We start from the raw sequence: 21,780 nt of genomic DNA, 5'->3' as shown, positions 1-21,780 counted from the left end.
GAAGGTCAGGTAGAAACTTCTTAAACTGCACCCTACTTCTAAGAAAGGTCAGCTAGGCCTGTGGAGAGATTTTAAGCTAGAGCTACCCATGAAAGGAATCCTGTGTCTCCCAGGAACAGGCCTCAGCAATATCCCTGCCAGGCTCAGTCATTGTCCGGGAGCAGCCCGTTGGAAGGCATGGCCCCAGCACACTGAGGTGGTGGATTCCAGTTCCTACCAGCTGGGGCCGTGATCAATTCACTTTTGTAGTTGGAGATCTGAGAGGCATATTCTCATGGCTGACACACCTATTTAAACAAATAGAGAAAAATGCATATTTATCTTTTTTTTTAAATTTTATCGATAGATTTTAGAGAGAAAGGAAGAGAGAGAGAGACAGAAACATTGACTTATTGTTCCACTTATTTATGTATTCACTGGTTGATTCTTGTATGTGACCTGACCAGGGATCAATTTCCCAACCTGGGTGTGTTGGGATAATTCTCTAACCAATTGAGCTACCTGGCCAGGACTCATATTTATCTTTTATAATATATACTTAGTAGAAGACACCTAATATCTTGATATGTAATATTTCCTTATAACAAATTTTAAACTAAATATTTTATTATATTCATCTATTAATATAACTAACTTCTCATATACTTTCAGTGAATTTTTGTCTTCCAAATATGATCGTGGTTTTATGGCCTTTCACAAACTCAACTTGTTTGAATTAAATATGTAATTTTTAATGATCAAATTCTCCTTAGCCAGACAAAGCTCCTTTAAGCTTATGCTTTTGCCCTTTTATCACTGCCCTCAACTTACTTGCAGTGTTGCTTTCTGAAAAGAGTCTTATGATTGGTGGTTCTCAGAGCTTAGCTACATCCAAATCACCTGGGAAGCTTATTAAAACGCAGATAGCTGGGCCCTGGCAAGGTGGCTCAGTTGGTTGGCATATCATCCCATCCATACACCAAATAGGTTGTGGGTTTGATCACCAGTCATGGTAAGAATGGGAGGCAAGCAATTGATGTTTCTCTCTCCTCCCCACTTCCTCTCTCTCTAAAAAATCAATAAGCATATCCTCAGGTGAGAATTTTTTTTAAATGCAGATAGCTGGGCACCATCCCCCAGAGTTTCTCATTCACTCGGACTGGGGTGGATTCTGAGAACTGGCATTTCTAAAACTCCCACGTAATGCTGCTGGTCCGGGATTACATTTTTAGAACCAGTGTTCTAGATCCATTGTGATTTCATGCCTCAATATATAGAATCAGGAATCCTGATTGCCTTTAGTAGGGAATTATATTGTGTGAGTCCTACAATGCACATAAGAACTGGTAGTAGGCAGATTGCTTTTGACTTCCTTTTGATCTACTAGTAATAGTGACAGAGCTGGAAAAAAATATATTCTTAATGAATTCCCAAATATTTTTCCAATTTAATATATCATGTTATTGGATCCTACTTTTTTTAAAGCACAGGCTGTCATTATCCATTAAGATTCTTACCACATTTAGAGTTACAACTGTCATTAGCAGACGAATTAATAACCATTCCATCATGTCATCTCATGAAACTTGAGGTTCCATTATGACTGAATTGAAGTCTATATTCATTATACATCTGTATCTCAAGTCTAACTGACTATACTATGTCTTTAGTATTTAGTCTTTGTATAAAGCAATAAGTTGTAACTTTTTACTTCGGCTTCTAAATAGATATTAAAATTATTTATGAAGTACTTCTTAAAAGGACGATTTAGAGGTTATGATTATGAATTGTTCAGTAATTTATATCTTAATGTTACAGGGATCAAATGTCTTTTCTTCTTTGGTCAAAAATTGGAAGTGTCCTGGCTGTTGGAAGTGTTAAAGGAAATTTGCTTATTTATAATCATCAGACATCTCGAAAAATTCCTGTTCTTGGTAGGTTATGGTTGAAAACACTGCTAAATATTTGAGAGGATTTACATAAATGTAAATTTTACTGCCTCTGGTTTTCCTGATATTGCAAGGGAACTTTTGCGGTATTAAGACCCCTGGTCAAGCCTAGCATATAGCTAAACTAGAAGATTCTTCTTCACCACCCACTAAGAATTTCCCAGGCTACACAGAATAGTTGCTCTAAGGTCAAGGTCAGCCTTTGTCTTTGGACACCAGTACATTAATGACATGGCTTCTCTCTGTCCCTCCCTCACCTAGTTTGTACCTCTGGACATGGAATAGCTCATATGTGTATCAACACATTGTAGGTGGATGAAAACATTTGGTGACCGCTTGGACAGAGTATATCCAGGTTCCTAATTCTGACCCCTCATTCTCTCCAAACACCAGTTTACTCCAGCTGTGGACTGTGAGTTATATTTGCCTCAGGGTATACGACCAGAAGGTGTTTGTTCCTTGTTTGGCCATCTTGGCTCTTCAGTCTCTGGTTCTCTCACCCCTGGTCACTTAGCATCTGTCCTCTGAATACACCAGAGGAAACAGTATCGATTCTTTTCAATTACTGTAACATCATGCTGGTGAATGGTGAAACCAGTGGCTAAATTACATCCACACAGCCAGAAACCGTATAATTTACTGCTAATGAAGGAATTAAACTCTGGAGAAAAGAATACCCACAGACTACCTGAGGAAGTCCCTTTCATTTAAGGATTCTTGGTCATTTTAAATTATCTTCACATATATGTATATCTATAATAATATTTTTAATGCTACAGCTAAGCAGTAATTTCACCGATTCATTTGAAAATTAGACTAAAAAATTTTGAGTTACAAAATATCAACTTTCATCATATAAATTAGCTGATTTGACTTCAGTTAGGCGTTTTCTGTGTCCCACTTCATCTGCAGGTGTGTCCTACAAGTTATTTTGACACTTGAAGTTAAGAAAATAGTTTGTCAGTGCCCTGACTGCTGTGGTTCAGTGTGTAGGGCATCATCCCACAAACTGATAGGTCACCAGTTCAATTCCCGATCGGGGCACATGACTGGGTTGTGAACCAGATCCCCGGTTACGGGCATGGGAGAGGCAGCTGATCAATGTTTCTCTTATGCATCAATGTTCCTCTCCCTCTCTTTCGCCCTCCCTTCCCCTCTCTCTGAAAATAAATAAAATCTTTTTTAAAATTTATAAGAAAATAATTTGTCAAAGCATGATTATTTTGTATCAGGTATTTGTCATACACACATGATTTTATATGTGATCTTTGTATTTAATATGAATATTGATTCTGCTCTCAGACTTATTTATGAACTGTAAAATGGGTCTGAAAAGATTCAGGTTAATTACATATCTTAGGTTAAATATATAGCTGTCTCTTGCAGAGCCGGTTGTGATTTGAGTCTCTGCTGTTTTCCTTTTCAATAACTTATTTTCCTAAAACCTAGCCATTCCATTTTAGATACCTACTACATGGTAGCATGATCTGTCAGTGTTTACAGTAACTAAATACCTGTTCCCTTTTATTTATCTTGCACTGATTTGTTCCCTTGAACTAGACCAGGTATAGGCAGTTCTCACTTTGCATAGTTCTCATACACGTGAATTTCATTTACTATAGTTTAACTGTTACCAGTCTCCCAATGACATGGTTCAAACTTCAGTTACCTTAGTATATTAACTATGAGTTAATCTTCATTAAATGAGTTTGATACTTGTAAAGTACCCAGAACACTATAAGTAAGCACACAAAATGTGTTAACTATTATTACTGATGTTAAGGTTAATCTGAATTCTGAGCACTGGAAGCAAAAGGGTCTTGAGGTATATAGGAAGGAGAAAGAAGAGATAGTCTTCTCTTTTTCTTGATATAGAAGGAAGTTTGTCTTTGACATTTTCCACCTCTCTTCACGTACTCCTTTTTCCCTTCCTAATACCTGTCTCTTTGGATGCCCAGTTCCAGTGTAGCACGCAGGCCCACTCATCTGTGACCAGCAAAATACCCTGTATCTCTGTCTCTTTCCTGAATGTTCCCTTTACTTTTGCACTGTAGTCTCTTGATTTGAAATACCGTGTATTTTCCTGACGACTCCCCTATTTATCTCTTCCAAACTCTAGACTCATATCCTAATGCTTACTCAACATCTTTGATGAGAGGTCAAATAAACACTTCAGATTTTAATATCTCCAAAACCGTTTTTACATACAGCTTTTCCTCTCATCATTGATGATATTTCATCCTTTTACATCTTCAGGCCAGACCTTAGCATCATCCTTGGCTTTTCTCTTTCTCACACCCTCCATATCTAATTTGCCAGAAAATCTTGTGCAATCCACCTTCAAATATCCCCAGAATCAAGCCTCTTAGCACATCATGGTGTGGGCCTCAAACATCTGCCACCTGAATTTCTACAATCTCATGACTGGTCTCCCTGCATCATCTCTTGCCCATCTATAGAATATTCTCACCATATGGTCCAGAGTGAGCCTTCTGCTCAGAACTCTCCAGTCATTTTCCATCTCACCCGGTGTCAAACCGAAGTCCTCACAATGGCCAGCCAAGCCCTGTGTAACCTGGTTTCTGCAGGGTGTCTGAAACCATCCCGTACTCTTCTCTCCTTCCTTCCCCTTCTCCAGCCCCATTGTCCTCTAACGCACCAGGCACACTCCTGCCTCGGGGTCCACTCAATGACTGTTTATTTAGCATATTCTTTCTGCATAGACACTGTATTAGATTCTATATGGGGTACAAAGAATAAAATAAACATGGTCTCTTCTCAATAACAGCTAAAATATCTAACACCTCTGTAGCACTTCTTAGATGCCTTGACACACTTCCAAGTGCTTTAACTCATTTGATCCTCAGCCCTATGAGATAGCTCCTACCATTATACCCAGTTTGTGGGTGGTGTGACTAGGAATAGAGAAAGGTTAAGTAGCTTACCCAAGGTTTTCCATTAAGTAACGAGCCTCTTATTCAAATATAGGCAGTCTGCCTCCAGAATCTACACTTAATTAACCTTGGAACTTGAGTATTTGTCTATTCCATCCAGGACTTTCAATAAATGCCCACAATGTCAAGCATGTGATTTTTCCACTGGCTAGAAGGCTCAATAAAAAAAAAAAAAAAAAAAAAATCCTGATATTAGTGGTTATTTAATATCACTGTAGCTTAGTGGCTTAATTCTTAACAGAAGTCTCACTAAGGTGCGTGCATATTTGTACCTCAGTATTATCATGAACCACTGGGTTCTTTAGCTGTATATGCATGGTCCAAGCTGTGAATGTTGAGTTACCGACCACACCACGAAGGTGGGTATCCTAACAACAACTTCAGTGCTTTGGGATTTACTTCTCTTGAGACATTATCATTACAGGTTTGGTGAAATGGTAAATAAACTTGTCAAGGAGTAGAATATCTTTATTTTAGAGCCTATGCTCATATCCACATAAAAACTTGGAAAACATTATAACCCTCATATACCATTATCTAGACTTACAACTTGGTAATAAACTGTTTTAAGTAAGATTTCTTAGACACTAACTGATTCGATGGTATATTAAATGCCTTGTCAGATTTCCATGGTGTATTACCTAGACTTTCAGATTGACATTACAGATTTTTTAATTTTTTTCTTTTTGAGAAATCCATGTGTTTGTACAAAAATAATCTCTTTTTCAGGAAAACATACTAAAAGAATCACATGTGGATGTTGGAATGCAGAAAATCTGCTTGCTTTAGGTGGCGAAGATAAAATGATTACAGTTAGTAATCAGGAAGGTGACACAATAAGACAGGTAATACTGTAACATCTCTGTGGACGGATATATTCAAATTTTTACCTAAAATAAAGTTTGTCTAGCAAGCTAATCTATAAAATTGTTAAATCTCTATGTGAGATATGTATACAATATATTCTAAACATCAAAAACTTTATATGTTAGTATATTTTTCTGTAATATGACTACCTTATCTAAATCTCCTTCTTTGTATGTTTCCCATTGTTGAGTATTAGTATGGATTGTCAACTCTGGTTAATCAGACAGTATATTTGTGAAATAACTATTTTATATATGTATATTTATAATATAAATGTTAATAACTAGGCTCAGATTCATGTCTGCCTAATTCTACAGCCCATACCTTTAAGTGACGTGTTAAATTATTTCCAGACTAACCCTAATTACATGTAATTTTAGGATTAAATTTTACTGCTGTTCAAATTTCCCATTTGATTAGATCTTCAGTGGCTCCTCCTTTAAGGAATTTGTGTGACCAATAGCTATATAATCTAACCAATGGGAACATTTCACTTTAAACTACTTGGCTTATGATTTAATATGGCTAGAGCAGTATGAACTAACACATTTTTAAAAATAACTGCTAGGTACATGACACTGTGCAATATGCTTTAGAAAAAATATGAGCTACAACCCTGTATTAGTTATCCCTGTATAAGAAACTACTGTCAAAATTAAGCAGTTTCAGTCAATAAACATTTATTGCTTCACGGTTTTTGTGGGTAAGGAATGTAGATGCAGCTGAACCAGTGCTTCTGCCTTAAGGTCTCATATTTCCATCAGTCAAGGCTGCAATCTCATTCTGAAGGCTTGACTGGGGAAAAATCTGTTTCCGAGCTCACTCATGTGGTGTTGACAGTTTAATTCCTTATGAGTTGTTAAGCTCAGTTCCTCTCTGGCTATTTAGTGACTGGAAACCTGCCTCATTTTCTTGCCACGTGGATCACTCCATGTAGTGCCTCGCAACATAGCTGCGGGAGAAACGATGCTAGCAGGCATTCAAGGCTTACACCACAGTCTCTTCACAAGTAACCTGATGGCAAAATCATTTTTGCCATATTCTTTTCTCTGGAAGTGAATCACTAGACCCAGCCCCACACTCACGAGGGCAGGGAAGGGGATTAAACAAAGGCATAAAAACCAGGAGGTGTGAGGATCACTGAGGACCATCTTAGATGAAACTAATCATGATAAAACACACATGGCCTCATGCGACTGCCAAATTTTGTCGTAGAGCTTACAAGTCCTATCACATTTATGAGATGGAGGAGATCGATGAAAGTTGTATTTGTGAATAGTTAGAAGACAGAAGGTAATCTCAGTCAGGGTATAGGCTAACCTATTGTAACAGAGAGACGCAAAACTACAAGGGGTCTAAGAATAAGGTAGTTTGGGTGGGTTTTTTCCCTCTTTTTCTCATGTAGCAGAGAGAGTAGGCACATCATCCATGTATCCCTGACTCAAAAGGTTGTACAGAGTCCCTTGTTCTTTTCCTCTATTGCTCTGCCATTGTCAAGGGTATTTTGCCCTCATCTGCATGATTATAACTAGCTTACCCACACCACATCTAAATTTCAGCCCAGGTAAGGGAGAAAGAGCAGTAGAGTGCAAGAAATTTGTGAAGGACCTGATCTGGAAGACGTATTCATTATTTCCATTCACAGTATATGAGTAGAACTTAGTCATATGGTCACACCTCACTGCTGCCAGGGAAACCGCCAAGTTTAGTCTGCCTACGTGACCAGGTGTCTTTCAACGCAAGCAAAACAGCACGAACCAAGATAAGAGGAAAAATGTATAGCTTGTTTATGGCTTGCTCGGAATTGGCTTGGGTGAAGGTATGGGCTTTGAGAATTTACAGAAAATCAGGCTGAAGAAGAAAGTCTATTTCCATATCTGGAGAGTTTTGAAAGTTAAGCTGAAGTCAATAACTCAACCATGCTGGATAGAACCATAGCATTATTAAAGTGGTTCTTAGGGAAGATTAATCTGGCATTATTGAAAAAAATATTTGCTAAAGAAATTTTGTAATTTTGATTATTCTATTTTGGGGCTAATTAGAATAATAGATACATAGTTCAAATGCTTGAGCTCCCTGCCCTGGTATCCATATTAGAATCATTAGTAGACACTGGCATTTTTTTTTCCCCACTGAATCAAGACATGGCCTTACGATATTTTTCCATATAACATCCCAGGAAGCCACTACCATTTAGCTGTTATTTACATATAAGAGAATTATTTCCCATTTCTGGTTGCTAAGAAGTGTACTTCCAGAATTTGACGTATTAAGATCATTTGGTAAGCAAAACATACATCAAAAGTATTGCTTTATTTGGTATGGTCTTTGAGTGGCTTTGACTTTTGACTATTCTGTAGGTCACTGTAGTGTTACCTGTGTAGATTTGTTTTTATTTATCCTGCTGAGGACTGTCTTGCTTCCCAAATGTAAAGATTGCTGTCTTTCATCAACTCTGCAAGATTCTTAGCCATTATCTCATTGAATATTACCTCTTGCCCTTTCTATTCTGTCCTTCTGGAATGTCTGCTAGATATATATTGGACCTTCTCATATCTCTTTAATTCTCTTACAGTTTTTGTCATTCGTGTAACCTGGATAATTTCCTCAAATCAGTTTACTTATTTTCTTCTTCAAATTTCTCTGCTCTTCTGTCTATCCCATTGAGTTTTTGTTTTATGACTATACTTTTTATTATTGGAAAGTACTTTGTAGTTGTTGTAGAAATCTGTCTGGATGTTTTTTAAGTCTTTTCTCATACTTATGAGTCCTTTTATGTCTTTAGTCATTTTTAAAGTATTTTATGATCTCTCTCTCAGATAATTCTGTTATTTTTAGGCCTTCTAACATTTGCTTTTGATGCACTGTTTCTTTGTGAGTTTTCTCATTTTGAATTGTGAGCTCGTATTCAGCAGGGCTTAGCTGTGGACATTTTTTTCAGGGTTGAAAGAGGCTTTGGATTTGTTTTTGCTAAACACTGCAGGGAGTTTCTAGACCACTCAAAGTATTCATACCATAGTGAGGATAGGAGGTAAAGTCTTTGATTTGAACTTTTTCAACTTTTTTCTGACCCAAAGCTGAGCCCAAGTCGAAAGACTTCTTTACTGTCTCCTTTTACCAGCTGCTTTGTGTAGCTGCAGCATCGGTTTCTACTCGCACTTTGGTTTTTAGTTTGATCTTTACTTACGTCCCTGGAAATTTTCCTTCCCTTCTTTCAGGCTTATCTATGCATTTAATGAGCTATCCATTGTGTGTCATCCAGGATTTCTAGATATTTGTAACAGTGGGAATTTCACGTTATTAGTCCAACATATAACAGAAATTAAAGCGAGGTACCTGTTTATTATTCAGAGTGACTTTGAATGTTGGGTTTATTTGTGGTGATAATATTTTCATTCCTACAGTCACCGGTGAGATCAGAGCCTAGCAACATGCAGTTTTCCATGATGACCGATGACCGAACCTATGCTGCTGAAAACACAGTGAGAATTAAAATCAAATTTATGCCCAGATTATTTTAATAATTTTGTAGACTGTACTCTCTCCTTTTCTTGGGTGGTTCAGAATCTATAGTGATTAATAAATTATGGTCTGTCACTTATTAAACCAGTGTAGGACTAGAAGTTGTTTTCCTGCTGCTGGCTACTTCGTATTACAGCAAAGAAGACATCTTCCTGTTGCAGTTAGTGTTGCTAGTAGGGGTACCTTTATAAACAGACATTGATTTCTGTATAACTTTTTTATTTTCATTATCAGATGTGACCAGAGCTCTGGAAATTGTAGCTGCTTTTTTTAATACCTAAGATGCATTTCTCTGCCATATTTTAACACCCTAAAATCTACAGCTTTTACAATCAATATGCCTATATTTAAGTGAAGTAATGTCTCTATTTCTTAAAAAGCTATTATTAAATTGCTAATGACTTATAATTGATAACTCTTAGAATCAATATTGGGTTGGCCAAAAAGTCCGTTTAGTTTTATTCCATAAAATAAAAGACACATTTTTATTCTTTCCAATAACTTTATTGATTTGGATATTTTGGGTATGTCAGCTATCTCCCACGTGGTATAACATTGATTATTCTAGTTAATATCTCTATTTGGTCACTATCAACTTCAACTGGTCTACCCAACCATAGAGCATTGCCCAGTGAGAAATCTCTAGCACAAAACTTTGCAAACTGCTTTTGAAACATTCAATCAGTCACAGTACCTTCTCCATACACTGCTCAAATTTTTTGCATTTCAATTGTGTTATTACCTTTCTTGGAATAATAAAGCATAATATGCCAAAAATGTTGACTATTTTCTTTCCTCTTCAATATAAAAATGGCTACACAAAAATTCAAAAATTTTGATAAGTCTTTTTTTTAAATGCATGCTGATATGACAGCTGTTACAATACAATCTAACAAAATTGTTTCAAATGAAGTTCAAGACAACTAAGCGCTACTAGAGCCATCTTACAGAAAAAGACAAATGAACTTTTTAGTCATCCCAATATATCAAAGTGTTTCTCTTTATATATATATTAATCACACTTAATGAGCTAAGTAATACACTCTTTTTTCTCCCCAGCACAATTACACCCTCCACTAAAAATTACAGTTAAGTATTGACTTGTGTGAATAACAGAGGGACACTTGTCTAATCACATTGACCAACAGGTGATGGAAAGAGTGATGATATAAAAAGCCAAGCTAGCATATCCACATGGGTGTGGACGTGTCATCCCAGATGGTTCAAAAGGAGAATGACCTTTTAGGATGGAAGACTCTATATTCTGAATATGAATTCAATTTTGATGAAACTGTTTCAGTCCTGTATTGCACAGTACTCTAATGAGAGATATAGAGAATTTAAAATAGCTATTCTACCTAGCTATTTTAGTGTACTTTAAAGGATGTATTAGATATGTATAAAGCCAAGGATTCTTCTCAGACTATAGGTTAGTAAATTGTATTATTTTAGTTATATTGTTCTCTTAGTAATTATAGCATTTAACACATCTAAATTTGACTTGTTTTCATGAATTACGTTCACATATTTGAATTTGCTTATTGTTCTTTTCATGAAGTACTGAATAAGTCATTTAACAATCTCTTGATTTTTTCCCCCCCCCGCAGATAAGCGTGGTGGTTGGCAAGAAAACATTATTTCTTTTTCATCTCAATGACTCAGATAGCACAACTTATCTGGAATTTAAGCAGTACTATGGCAACATTGTCTGCTATAGTTGGTATGTACAAAAAGATCATTACAGAAAGATATCCATGAGTTTTCCCTTACTAATTATATTTAAATTTGCCTGTATCATTTTCACTTCTTTATGTAACATTTTCTGGATTACAGACTATGATTCAGTATGTGTAACTACCTATCATATGGTATCTGGCACATAGCCCTTGATGAAATATATTCTCTAGTTTCTTCGTTTTAAGGTACTTGCTTATATACTGTAATTTCCAATGATAGTTTCCCTTTTTACTGTATTATTGCCTTTGTTCCTATAGGTATGGGGATGGCTACATCATGATTGGTTTTTCACGTGGAACTTTTGTGGTAATTTCCACTCATATTCGAGAGATTGGCCAAGAGGTATTTCAAGCTCATGATCACAAAGATAGTCTAACCAGTATCGCAGTATCGCAGACCCTTAACAAAGCTGCTACATGTGGTGATAACTGGTAAGTTATATTTACAAATTCCCAGGAAAGCTTATATAAAATATAGTCAATAGATTCAACAAGACTTTTGTAGCCCATATGAATCTGTCGCCCCAGCTAGTATGGCTCATTGGATGGAACATCGTTCCATAAACGAAAGGTTTCAGGTTTGGTTCTGTCAGGACACATACCCAAGTTGCAGGTTCAATCCCTGGTCCAGGTGCATGTGATTGCCAGTCTGGCATCTACAGTCCCTGGTCAGCGCACAATGTCCCCAGTCTGCACACACTTATGGGAGGCAACCAACTGATGTTTCTCTCTCACATCAATGTTTCTTTCTCTCCCTTCTTTTCTTCCCCTTCCTCACTCCCCCTCTCTCTAAAAGTAATGGGAAAAAAAAAATGTCCTCAGGTGAGAATAAAAAAAAAAAGAATATGTCAACCATACTTTCTTGCTCTCTAAGAACATGTTTGCAATGAAAATTTCTAAGACTCCTTGCCCTTAACACTGATGGCAAAACCTAAAATACTTAATGTAAACTAAATATAAAACCTAAATGGAATATACTTGATAAGCACTTTTAAAAATAAAATAGGAAAGACTTCCGGCCAAGATGGAGGCTTAGACACACACACTGTGTCTCCCTCCACAACTAAGAAGAAACACAATTACCTCAAAACTAGAGACAACCAGAAAATCGAGCTTCATGGAAGTCCGACAAATGAAGATACAAAGAAGAAATACTCATCCACACAAATAGGAGGGGCGGAGCCTGGGCGGAGAGGACACAGTGTGGTAGTGGCAGCAGCGGCAGCAGCAGCAGGCCAGCAGAAAGCACAGTCACATGTTTTAAAAAGTGGGGAGGAACACCTAGGGAGCTCTCCCAGGACCAGATCGGACTGCACAGCTCACGTCCCAGCGCCAGGGAAAATCGAGCCTCATTGCTTTTGACTGTGGAAACCAGTAGGGGTTGGGGCGGAGGAAGAAACTGCCAGTCTTTCAGCAGAGTCTGCTTGTTTAAAGGGCCCCACGGTCCTAGAACTTCCGCAGACCCACCCACCCTGGGAATGACGGTCAGGAGAACAACTAGAGGGGCGCCACTTCCTTATGGAAGTGGGAAAAGTGCCTGGAAAAGGGGTGAGTGCTGAGCAAGTAGCATTGTTCCCTCAGACCCCTCCCCCCCACACAGCGCCACAACGTGGTGAAACAGGTCTCCCTATACTGAAGAATACCTAAGGCTTTGACCCTTACAACATAACAGGTGCGACAGCTCTATCTAAGACACAGAGGCAAACAAGCACAGGAGCCTGTAATGATGAGACAGAGAATTGTGGCCCAAAAGATGGAGTGGATCAAGGTTCCAATGGGAGAACTAAGCGACAAGGAGATATAGCCAACCTAACAGACAAAGAGTTAGCCAACCTAAAGATGCAGAGTTCAAAACACTGGTGATAAAGATGCTCACAGGCTTGATAGACATGCTTAAGTATGGCAGATGCATAGGGGAAGAATTGAAGGCTATGTTAAATAAAACGAAGGGAAATCCACGCAAAACCAGTGGTGACGGGAAGGAAACCGGGGTTCAAATCAATGATTTGGAACATAAGGAAGAAAAAAACAGTCAACCAGTACAGAATGAGGAAACAAGAATTGAAAAAAATAAGGAGAGGCTTAAGAACCTCTGGGACAACTTTAAATGTGCCAACATCTGAATCATAGAGGTGCCAGAAGGAGAAGAGGAAGAGCAAGAAGTCAAAAGCTTATGTGAAAAAATAATGAAGGAAAATTTCCCAAATTTGTCAAAGGAAATAGACATACAAGTCCAGGAAGCACGGAGAGTCCCAAAGAAGCTAGACCCAAAGAGGACCACACCAAGACACATCATCATTAAAATGCCAAAGGTTAAAGATAAAGAGCGAATCTTAAAAGCTGCAAGCAAAAAGCAGAGAGTTATCTACAAAGGGGTGTCTATAAGACTAAGGGGGGTGCGATTCCTAGACGGAAGGGAGGTACTGGGCAGCGGGGAGCAAAGGGTAAAAAATTGGAACAACTGTAACAACATAATAAAATGTACTTAAAAAAATAAAAATAAAATAGGTGACTTCTAGTCAAGATGGAGGCATAGGTAGGCACACTTGCATCCTTGTACAACCACTAAAAGAATTACAACTAAATCTCAAAACAAATAACACCCAAAACTTTCAGAAAATTGAACTGTATAGTCCGACAACCAAGGATTTAAAGAAGCCACATTCATTCAAGTGGGTAGGAGGGCAGAGATGTGGAAACATGACGGAAGGACGAAGAGATGCAGTGTGGCATGGAGAGGCAGTGGCAGCAGCAGAACAGGCATGGGAGACCCCACATTCATGTGTGGTGAATAAAAATTGAATACCTTGGGAATGAGTGATCTCAGTCCCAGGTCAGACTGCACAGCCCAGGGTTGTAGCACCTGGAACATAAATCCTCATAACCTCTAGCTGTAAAAACCAGTGGGAGTTGGGACAGTGGGAGAAACTGCTGGATTTTCAGGAAACTTTGCTTATAGGACCTGCATTGTCTTAAAAGGGATGTGAGCCTACCCACTCTGGGATTCAACACCATGGCAACATGTGGAAGGGCGCCAGTCACATATGGGGAATGAGTGAAGTGACCGGAAATGGGGCAAGTAATGGGCAAACCCAGGAAGCCCAGCAGCAGCACAGTCCCCTCTCTGAGCCCTCCCTGCAATGCAGAGCCACAAAGTGATGAAACAGTTGCCCCACCCTGGCTTTGCCCCACACAACATACCAGTGCCTTTTATAGGGAGTCAAAGCAGCTCTACCTAATACACAGAAACAACACATGGAGGCTGCCAAGTTGAGGACACAAAGAAATATGGCCCAAATGAAAGAACAGGACAAAACCCTTAAAAAAAAGAGCTGAATGAAATGGAGGTAACCAACCATAATATGCAGAATTTAAACACTGGTGATCAGGATGCACAAAGAACTCACTGAGTACGGTAACAACATAAAGGAAGAAATAAAGGTCACACTAAGTGAAATAAAGAAAAATACACAGGGAACCAACACTGAAGGGAAGGAAGCCAGAATTCAAATCAATGATTTGGAACACAGGAAGAAATAAGCATTCCTACCAGAACAGTAAGAAGAAACAAGAATTCAAAAAAACAAGGATAGTACAAAAAGACTCTGGGACATCTTCAAAAGTGCCAACATCTGAATCATAGGGATGCCAGAAGAAGAGGAAGGGCAAGAAATTGAAAACGTATTTGAAAAAATAATGAAGGAAAACTTCCCTAATTTGGCGAAGGAAATAGACATACAAGTCCAGGAAGCACAGAGTCCCAAACAATCTAGACCCAAAGAGGACCACACCAAGACACATCATAACTAAAATGCCAAAGGCTGAAGATAAAGAGAGAATCTTAAGGGCAGCAAGAGAAAAACAGAGAGTTACCTACAAAGGAGTTCCAATAAGACTGTCAGCTGATTTCTCAAAAGAAACTGCAGGCAAGAAGGGACTGGCAAAAAGTATTCAAAGTGATGAAAAGCAAGGACCTACAACCAAGATTACTCTATCCAGCAAAGCTATCATTTAGAATGCAAGGACTGATAAAGTGCCTCCCAGACAAGATAAAGCTAAAGAAGTTTATCATCACCAAGCCATTATTATATGAAATGTCAAAGGGACTTATTTAAGAAAAAGAAGATCAAAACTATGAGCATTAAAAAGGCAACAAATTCACAACTATCAACTATTGAATTTAAAAAAATAAAGTAGGCAAACAACCAGAACAGGAACAGAATCATAGGTATGGAGATCATTTGGAGGATTATCAGTGGCACAGGGGAAGGGAGAAAATGGAAATGGTGCAGGGATTAAGAAGCATAATTGGTAGGTACAAAATAGACAGGGGGATGTTAAGAATAGCATAGGAAATGGAGACGCCAAAAAACTTATATGAATGACCCATGGACATCAACTAAGGGGTGGGGGGGATTGGTGAAGGGAAAGGGGGTTACTGGGTGGAAGGTGGGCAAGGGGGAAAATTGGGACAACTGTAATAACATAATCAATAAAATATACTTAAAAATAAAATAATAAAATAGGCAGTCCTGGGTAATGGAGTAAGCATATTCCACCCCGTCTCTCACTGAATACAGCTATAAAACCTGTACAGAATGCATAGAACAGCTATTTAAGGACTCTGAAAAGTAAATAGTAGCAGGCAGAATGACTAAGAATACCAGAATTTGAAGTGCGACAACTAGTGTTGAGTCTCCCATTTGTCTCCCAGTCTCAGGATTCAAGGCAGCCTGAAATCCAGAACTGTGCACCAGAGCATAGACAGAGGAGCTCTGAGAGAACCTCTCTAGTTCTGGCTCAAGTGGCAGGAAAGAGAACTCCTAACACTCAGAGAGAGGTGGGGAGATCCATCAGTTTTCTCTCTTGTTCTTTGTTCTCTCGTGTCCTAGCAACCAAACAATCTCACCATGGCAGCGGGAACCATGGCAATGTTTGCAAGGACCCACAGGCACCTAAAACTCAGATAGAGGGTAACCTTCCTCTAATTGGGGGAGCTATGGTGCCCAAAAGGCAGGACAAGCTCCTGTTGCTTTGTTTTCTCTCTGTCCTCTCCATGCTTGGCCACAGGCACTGGTGCAGTTGTGGGAAATACAAGGCAAAACATGGTAACTAGAGCCCCAGGTTCCAGCTGGAGAACCAAAAAGGGAAGCCCCAGGAAGCTGAAAAATACCAGGTAGATCGCAGAGAGAAAGGAGCTCTGGAAAATAGCCCTATAAAGGTATTTATGAACTCCCAGATTTACCCCTAAGCTGTGTATATGTATCTCACCCTAAACACATACCAAAGACTTTGAGAACTGAACTAAGGGATAGGTCATAGCCCAGGTTCTATACTGGCCACTGAGTGACCACATAGGGCCACATCCAAATACCACCACAAAGGCTTTGAAAATGGAACTGACATTGAAACCATAACCCACAGAAGGCTGGTTGAAATTTGCGGCCTTAACCCATCTGGGTTGATTGCCTGCTTTAATAATAATAAACTTTCTCCTTGGGATTTAAGCAAGACAGAGAGCCTCATAACATAATATTCAAAATGTCCAGAATATAACCCAAATTACTTGACATACAAAGAATCAGGAAAATTTCAACTCACTGTGAAAAGGCAATCAAAAGAAGCCAAGGCCAAGAGGATAAAGACGGCAGCTATTATAAAAATGCTTTTAGAGGTAGAGACTAGCATTCTCCAAACAAATGGAAACAGTTTCAGAAGAGAAATAGAACCTATACAGAAGAACCAAATGGAAATTTAAGAACTGAAATATACAATTAATAGCAGAATGGAGATCACAGAGTAGAGAGTCAGTGAGCTCGGAGATAGACAAGTAGAAATATTCAATCTCAACACAGAGAAAAAGATTGGAAAAAAATGAACAGAGCCTCAGGGACTGAAATAATGCCAAAAGGTATAATGTTTGTGTCATAAAAGTCTTAGAAATAATGGCTGGAAACTTTTCACATTTGGCAAAAGACATAAACCTACATATTACAGAAGCTCAGAAAATCTCCAAAACGATAAATCCAAAAGGAATCTGGTCCCAGATACATCATAAACAAACTGCTAAAAACCAGGACAAAGAATAAGCCTTGAAAGCAGCCAGGGAGCAACATTTTGAATGACTGGATTTCTCATATTAAACCACAGAGGACAGAAGGAAGTGTCACATTCTTAAAGTGCCAAAGGAAGAGAACTATAAACTGAAATTCTGTATCGAGTGAAAATATCCATCAGTAATAAAGGAATAAAACCATTCCCAGATGAAGAGAATTTATTGCTAGCAGACCGGCTCTAAAAGAATTGCTGAAGAAAGTTCTTTAGACAGAAGAGAACAGATGACAGAATTTGAGGCTCTCAAATTTCCTTCTGTCAAAAAAGAGCAATAGAAATGGTAGAGCCTGGGTAAATATAATGGGGTATTTTTAAGTTTTGAGATCCTTAATGTATATGTGGCCACTGAAAGGAAGAATTATAATATTCTCTGATAGTGTGTTCATTGCATGAAGATGCAATATATAAGACAACTACAATATAGAGGGGAGAGTTCTTATATGTGCGATTTCTATATTCTGCTTGAAGGTAGTCTAAATGTTTATTATAAATAGAGAAATTAAGTATGTATAGCTTATAATTGTGAACAGAAACAATTTTACTTGAAGCTCATGTTTAATTTTGTTTTTTATTTTTGTTTTTTAGCATTAAAATCCATGACTTGGCAGAATTAAAAGACATGTATGCTATAATCAACCTAGATGATGAAATTAAAGGTACTGATTTTTCTGAAGTAGACATTTTATCATCCCAATTACAGAGTAGTGTGTTTGTTATTGTATGGTTTACATCTTTTGTAGGAGGAATACTATTAACACCCATCACTAGAGTTTCCTAAAATAGCCTCCTTATTTTAGTAATTATGTTGAGTCATACTCCTTGACTAGAAGTTCACTTTGATCCAAAGACATAGTGAATTTTATCCCAATTACAATGATAAAATCTAAGTTCTGATACACATTCCCTTTAAGTCAGTATTGAACAAATTAGTGCTTATGTTCATATGTCAACCCATGGTGAATTTCCTAGTCTAAATAAAGACTCTTTACACTTAAAAAATTTTGGAGATTTTTATGCCTCTGGTAGCATAAGGGAAAATAATTTGCTTGTTTATCTGCAACAGTGTATTTGTTTTTTAATAATCCTTTGTTTTGTAAATTATTTCAGGGTTGGGTACCTTGTCCTGGACAGATGATGGCCAGTTGCTGGCACTGTCTACCCAAAGGGGCTCCCTCCATGTCTTCCTGACCAAGCTTCCCATACTTGGGGATGCCTGCAGCACAAGGGTTGCATACCTGACCTCCCTTCTTGAAGTCACCGTAGCCAACCCTGTTGAAGGAGTATGAAAATTGTGTTACTTTTATTTTATTAATAAACTCAAAGTCGTTTTAGCAGTTGGTTTACTAGTAACTTTTCTATATTATAGGAGCTGCCGATCACAGTTTCTGTTGACGTGGAACCCACCTTTGTAGCAGTAGGACTTTATCACCTGGCTGTGGGAATGAATAATCGAGCTTGGTTTTATGTCCTGGGAGAGAATGGCAAGTCTAAATCCAGTTGTTTTCTTACCTAGCATATAATTTCTTATCTTATTTGGGAAGCACTTGTTCTCAAACTCTGGGTCATGTGCCATATACTTCAAAAGACCAAAAGTCAAAATGTCAGCTTGGTGTAAGGAAAGATTTATTGATCAAGAAGGCGTCAACCAAGAAGATGCGAGACTTATCAATGCCTCAACTCTATTTTACCTGCTGGACTAGGTTAAGGATTTTTAAGCAGGAGAAGAGGAGTGGGAGGGGAGTTAAGGTAAATTCCTTAGGTCTTCAGTCTCTTGATAAGGTTTCAAGTACATTCTAAGGCACTATTCAGGTCACAAGCGTCAGGGGTGGTGTTGAGTCTCCATTGTTTTTTTGCAAAGTAAGCTTGTAAATTATTATTCCTTTCTATGAAGAACGATAAACATTGAACTGAGATGTTATCTATAGTTTTCCCAAAACTGTTGTTTGAGGAGTAGGTCACAAGTTATCGACCCAGGAACCGGTCAAAGTCTCCCTGAGTTCCACAGTTTAAACCTTAAGCAACCTCTGAATGCAGGGGAATGGGGAGGTTAATATAGCTTCGTTAGGGGAAAAGCAGAAGATCTAACTTGTGGAGGTGAGCAGAGGGTCTTTAAAGACCAAGTCTTCCACTTTCTTCCTTCAGACATGTCTTTCTTAGTTTAAAGAGTTTTATGAAGCTTCTAAAGTTTTTGCATAATTTTTGGAAAGGTTTTGTTCTTTATCTTAGTAGTGAAGACAGCTTGGTATAAGGGGTAGAGTATGGTTTTTAGAATTAGGCTCTGGGTTCAAATTTCCCTTCTGCCTCATTTAGTTAGACAAATTCTGTAACCCCTTTGTGTCTTGGGTTACTCATGTGGAAAAGGAGGATTCTTCTACTTGTAAGGAGTCGTGTGGAAAATTAAAATTTGTGCTCTGCCTTTGCACAGTGACTTTCTTATGTACTCCTTGGTCCGGTAGGTATTTAATAAAAGCTGTTTCCCTCCCCGATTTTATTGTTTGAATAATGACTATTAGCATCTGAAGGGAACCTTGCTTTTTCTTCCCCTCTGCCTCCCCTCCCCCATCCCTTCCTTACCCCACAGGAGGTCAGATAGCCCTCAGCAATAGAGCAAGCCTGAGCATTATTCTCAGACAGAGTACACGGTCAAGCTTATTGTCACCAAGATTTAATATTTGGTTGTTTTGCATGTGACTTTATTTTCTATTACTTTGTTTCATGAGAAACATGGAATTCCTGAAGGCAAATTTATATGGCAACTAGGATTTTCTTTATGATGGCTGAAATAAAAATTTTGGTTCAGAATATTCTTGCAAAGATGCCCATTTAAAATTATTTGCAAATATTTATATAATTTTATTCATATTTTAATGTGCTATTTGTTCTTTTTGATTGTTAAAGGTGTTAAAAAATTGAAAGATGTGGAATACCTGGGGACAGTCGCGAGTGTTTGCCTTCACTCAGACTACGCTGCCGCACTTTTCGAAGGCAAAGTTCAGTTACATTTGGTCAGTATAATTTTGATGTCCTGCAGGCCTGCTCTGTTAACTTAGTGATGATGATGATGAACATTCTTATTATTAAGAACTTTGGTCAGAAACCAACCATGTACAGACTGGCTAGAAAGCCAGGTGTGAATAAAGGATTAACAAAAATCTTTACTCTGTTCCCAAGAAACCTGACAGTTTATCAACTGTGCTACTTACAACATTGCTCATGGTAAAAATGACCTTGTTTGTAACTGTATCTAGAAAGTATAAATAAACTATAAAAAATGATGGGAATGCAATACATCTGGGTTTCCTGGAAGGCACTCACTCATACACTTAGGTCATGTTGCTTGTGGCGATCCCTGAAACTATGCCTCTTGAGTTGTTCAAGAGATATTGGCCGTGAAAGATATGGCTTCTAAACCAGGGCATGTTCCACATCTATTTCTTGGCTCTTTGCTTCTGGGAAGCCAAAGGGATTAGTCTCTAGATGGCTTCAGAGCCCGTGAAGACTATTCCCAATAAAGAGGGATGTCTAGTGCTACCCTGCTCACAAGCTGTGGATCCTGTCTGATATCTTTCTGTGTAAACTGGTCTCTGGCAGTCTGGTGAGTCTGGTTTCATGGAGCTAAAGGAAAAGATCCTCGCCTACCCACTAGACATTGCAGACTAGGTTTACTCAAATTAATCTATGAACCACTGTTATCCTTTGTTTTAGATAGAAAATGAACTCTTGGATACTCAAGAAGAACGTGAGACTCGACTGTTCCCAGCAGTGGATGATAAGTGCCGTATTTTATGTCACGCCTTAACTAGTGATTTCCTCGTCTACGGCACAGATGTACGTACTGTCCTCTTTACTCTACAATGGAGGGCAATTTCTAATTTTTACTTTGTAACAACATTTCTCACATATGTATATAAATGTGTATCACATAGTATATGAAAACATAACTATTACAAATAAATATGTGTAGCGCACATAGGTGGCATGATTTGCTAGTATTGAGTGCTTTTGTGTTTATAAGCAATTTTGAGACCATAATAAAAAGGGCAAACATTGGAGTCTAGAAAATCTGGGTTTAAATATCAGGTCTTTTACTTGCTCGTTGCTGCATAATCTCTCCGAGCCTCATTTTCCTTGTGTAGATGCTTTAATGACTTAATCTGATGATGAATATAAGACACCTCATTCAACTTCAGATCTAGATTCAGTAGGCATTTAATAAGTATTAAAGTTAATAGAATATTGAGAATCCCACTCCTTCAGTCTGGTGGTCCTTGACCCACCAATACCCTAACCCTCTAAATATTACGTGAGCCGCATGGACATAAAGCATAGTTACAGTAATAGTATCTGATATTTGTAACAAGTTCTCAAAGATTTTCTAAAAGCTCATCCTACCTTTTATGTCGTTCAGTCTCTAAATTCAGTCAAGTTGGTAGGAAAGCTATCATTTTCCACGTTATAAAAACAACTTTCACCATTTTAAACATTCCATTTTCTCCCATTAAATGGTTTTTTAAAAAAGAGTATGTTTAAAACATGCTTCTTGCCATAAGAGAGGATTTATAAGTTGAAGTTTGACCTGAAATAATCCGTCTTTGTGCTAATTTACACCAGTAGGGGAAGTCTGGGGTATCAGGTGAAGTAGTGAGGGATATGGTCGAT

General features: G+C 38.1%; 1 protein-coding gene across 1 annotated transcript in view; it reads left to right on the top strand.

Annotated features, from left to right (window-relative positions):
- The window catches only part of LOC150020231 (WD repeat-containing protein 19-like), a 70,749-nt gene that overhangs the window by 7,279 nt on the left and 41,690 nt on the right, over window positions 1-21,780 (top strand). The window contains exons 5-14 of the mRNA XM_090266982.1: window positions 1,798-1,913; window positions 5,612-5,727; window positions 9,154-9,231; window positions 10,879-10,991; window positions 11,266-11,439; window positions 17,707-17,777; window positions 18,229-18,401; window positions 18,488-18,602; window positions 20,020-20,126; window positions 20,827-20,949. Of these exons, the coding sequence (XP_090123108.1) occupies window positions 1,798-1,913; window positions 5,612-5,727; window positions 9,154-9,231; window positions 10,879-10,991; window positions 11,266-11,439; window positions 17,707-17,777; window positions 18,229-18,401; window positions 18,488-18,602; window positions 20,020-20,126; window positions 20,827-20,949 (1,186 nt within the window). The remainder of the gene's footprint in view (window positions 1-1,797; window positions 1,914-5,611; window positions 5,728-9,153; window positions 9,232-10,878; window positions 10,992-11,265; window positions 11,440-17,706; window positions 17,778-18,228; window positions 18,402-18,487; window positions 18,603-20,019; window positions 20,127-20,826; window positions 20,950-21,780) is intronic.

The sequence above is a fragment of the Furipterus horrens genome, unplaced genomic scaffold (genome assembly GCF_987537825.1).
Source record: "Furipterus horrens unplaced genomic scaffold, mFurHor1.1.pri manual_scaffold_2, whole genome shotgun sequence".
Taxonomy (NCBI): Eukaryota; Metazoa; Chordata; class Mammalia; order Chiroptera; family Furipteridae; genus Furipterus; species Furipterus horrens.
This window is presented reverse-complemented; position numbering and strand designations above follow the sequence as displayed.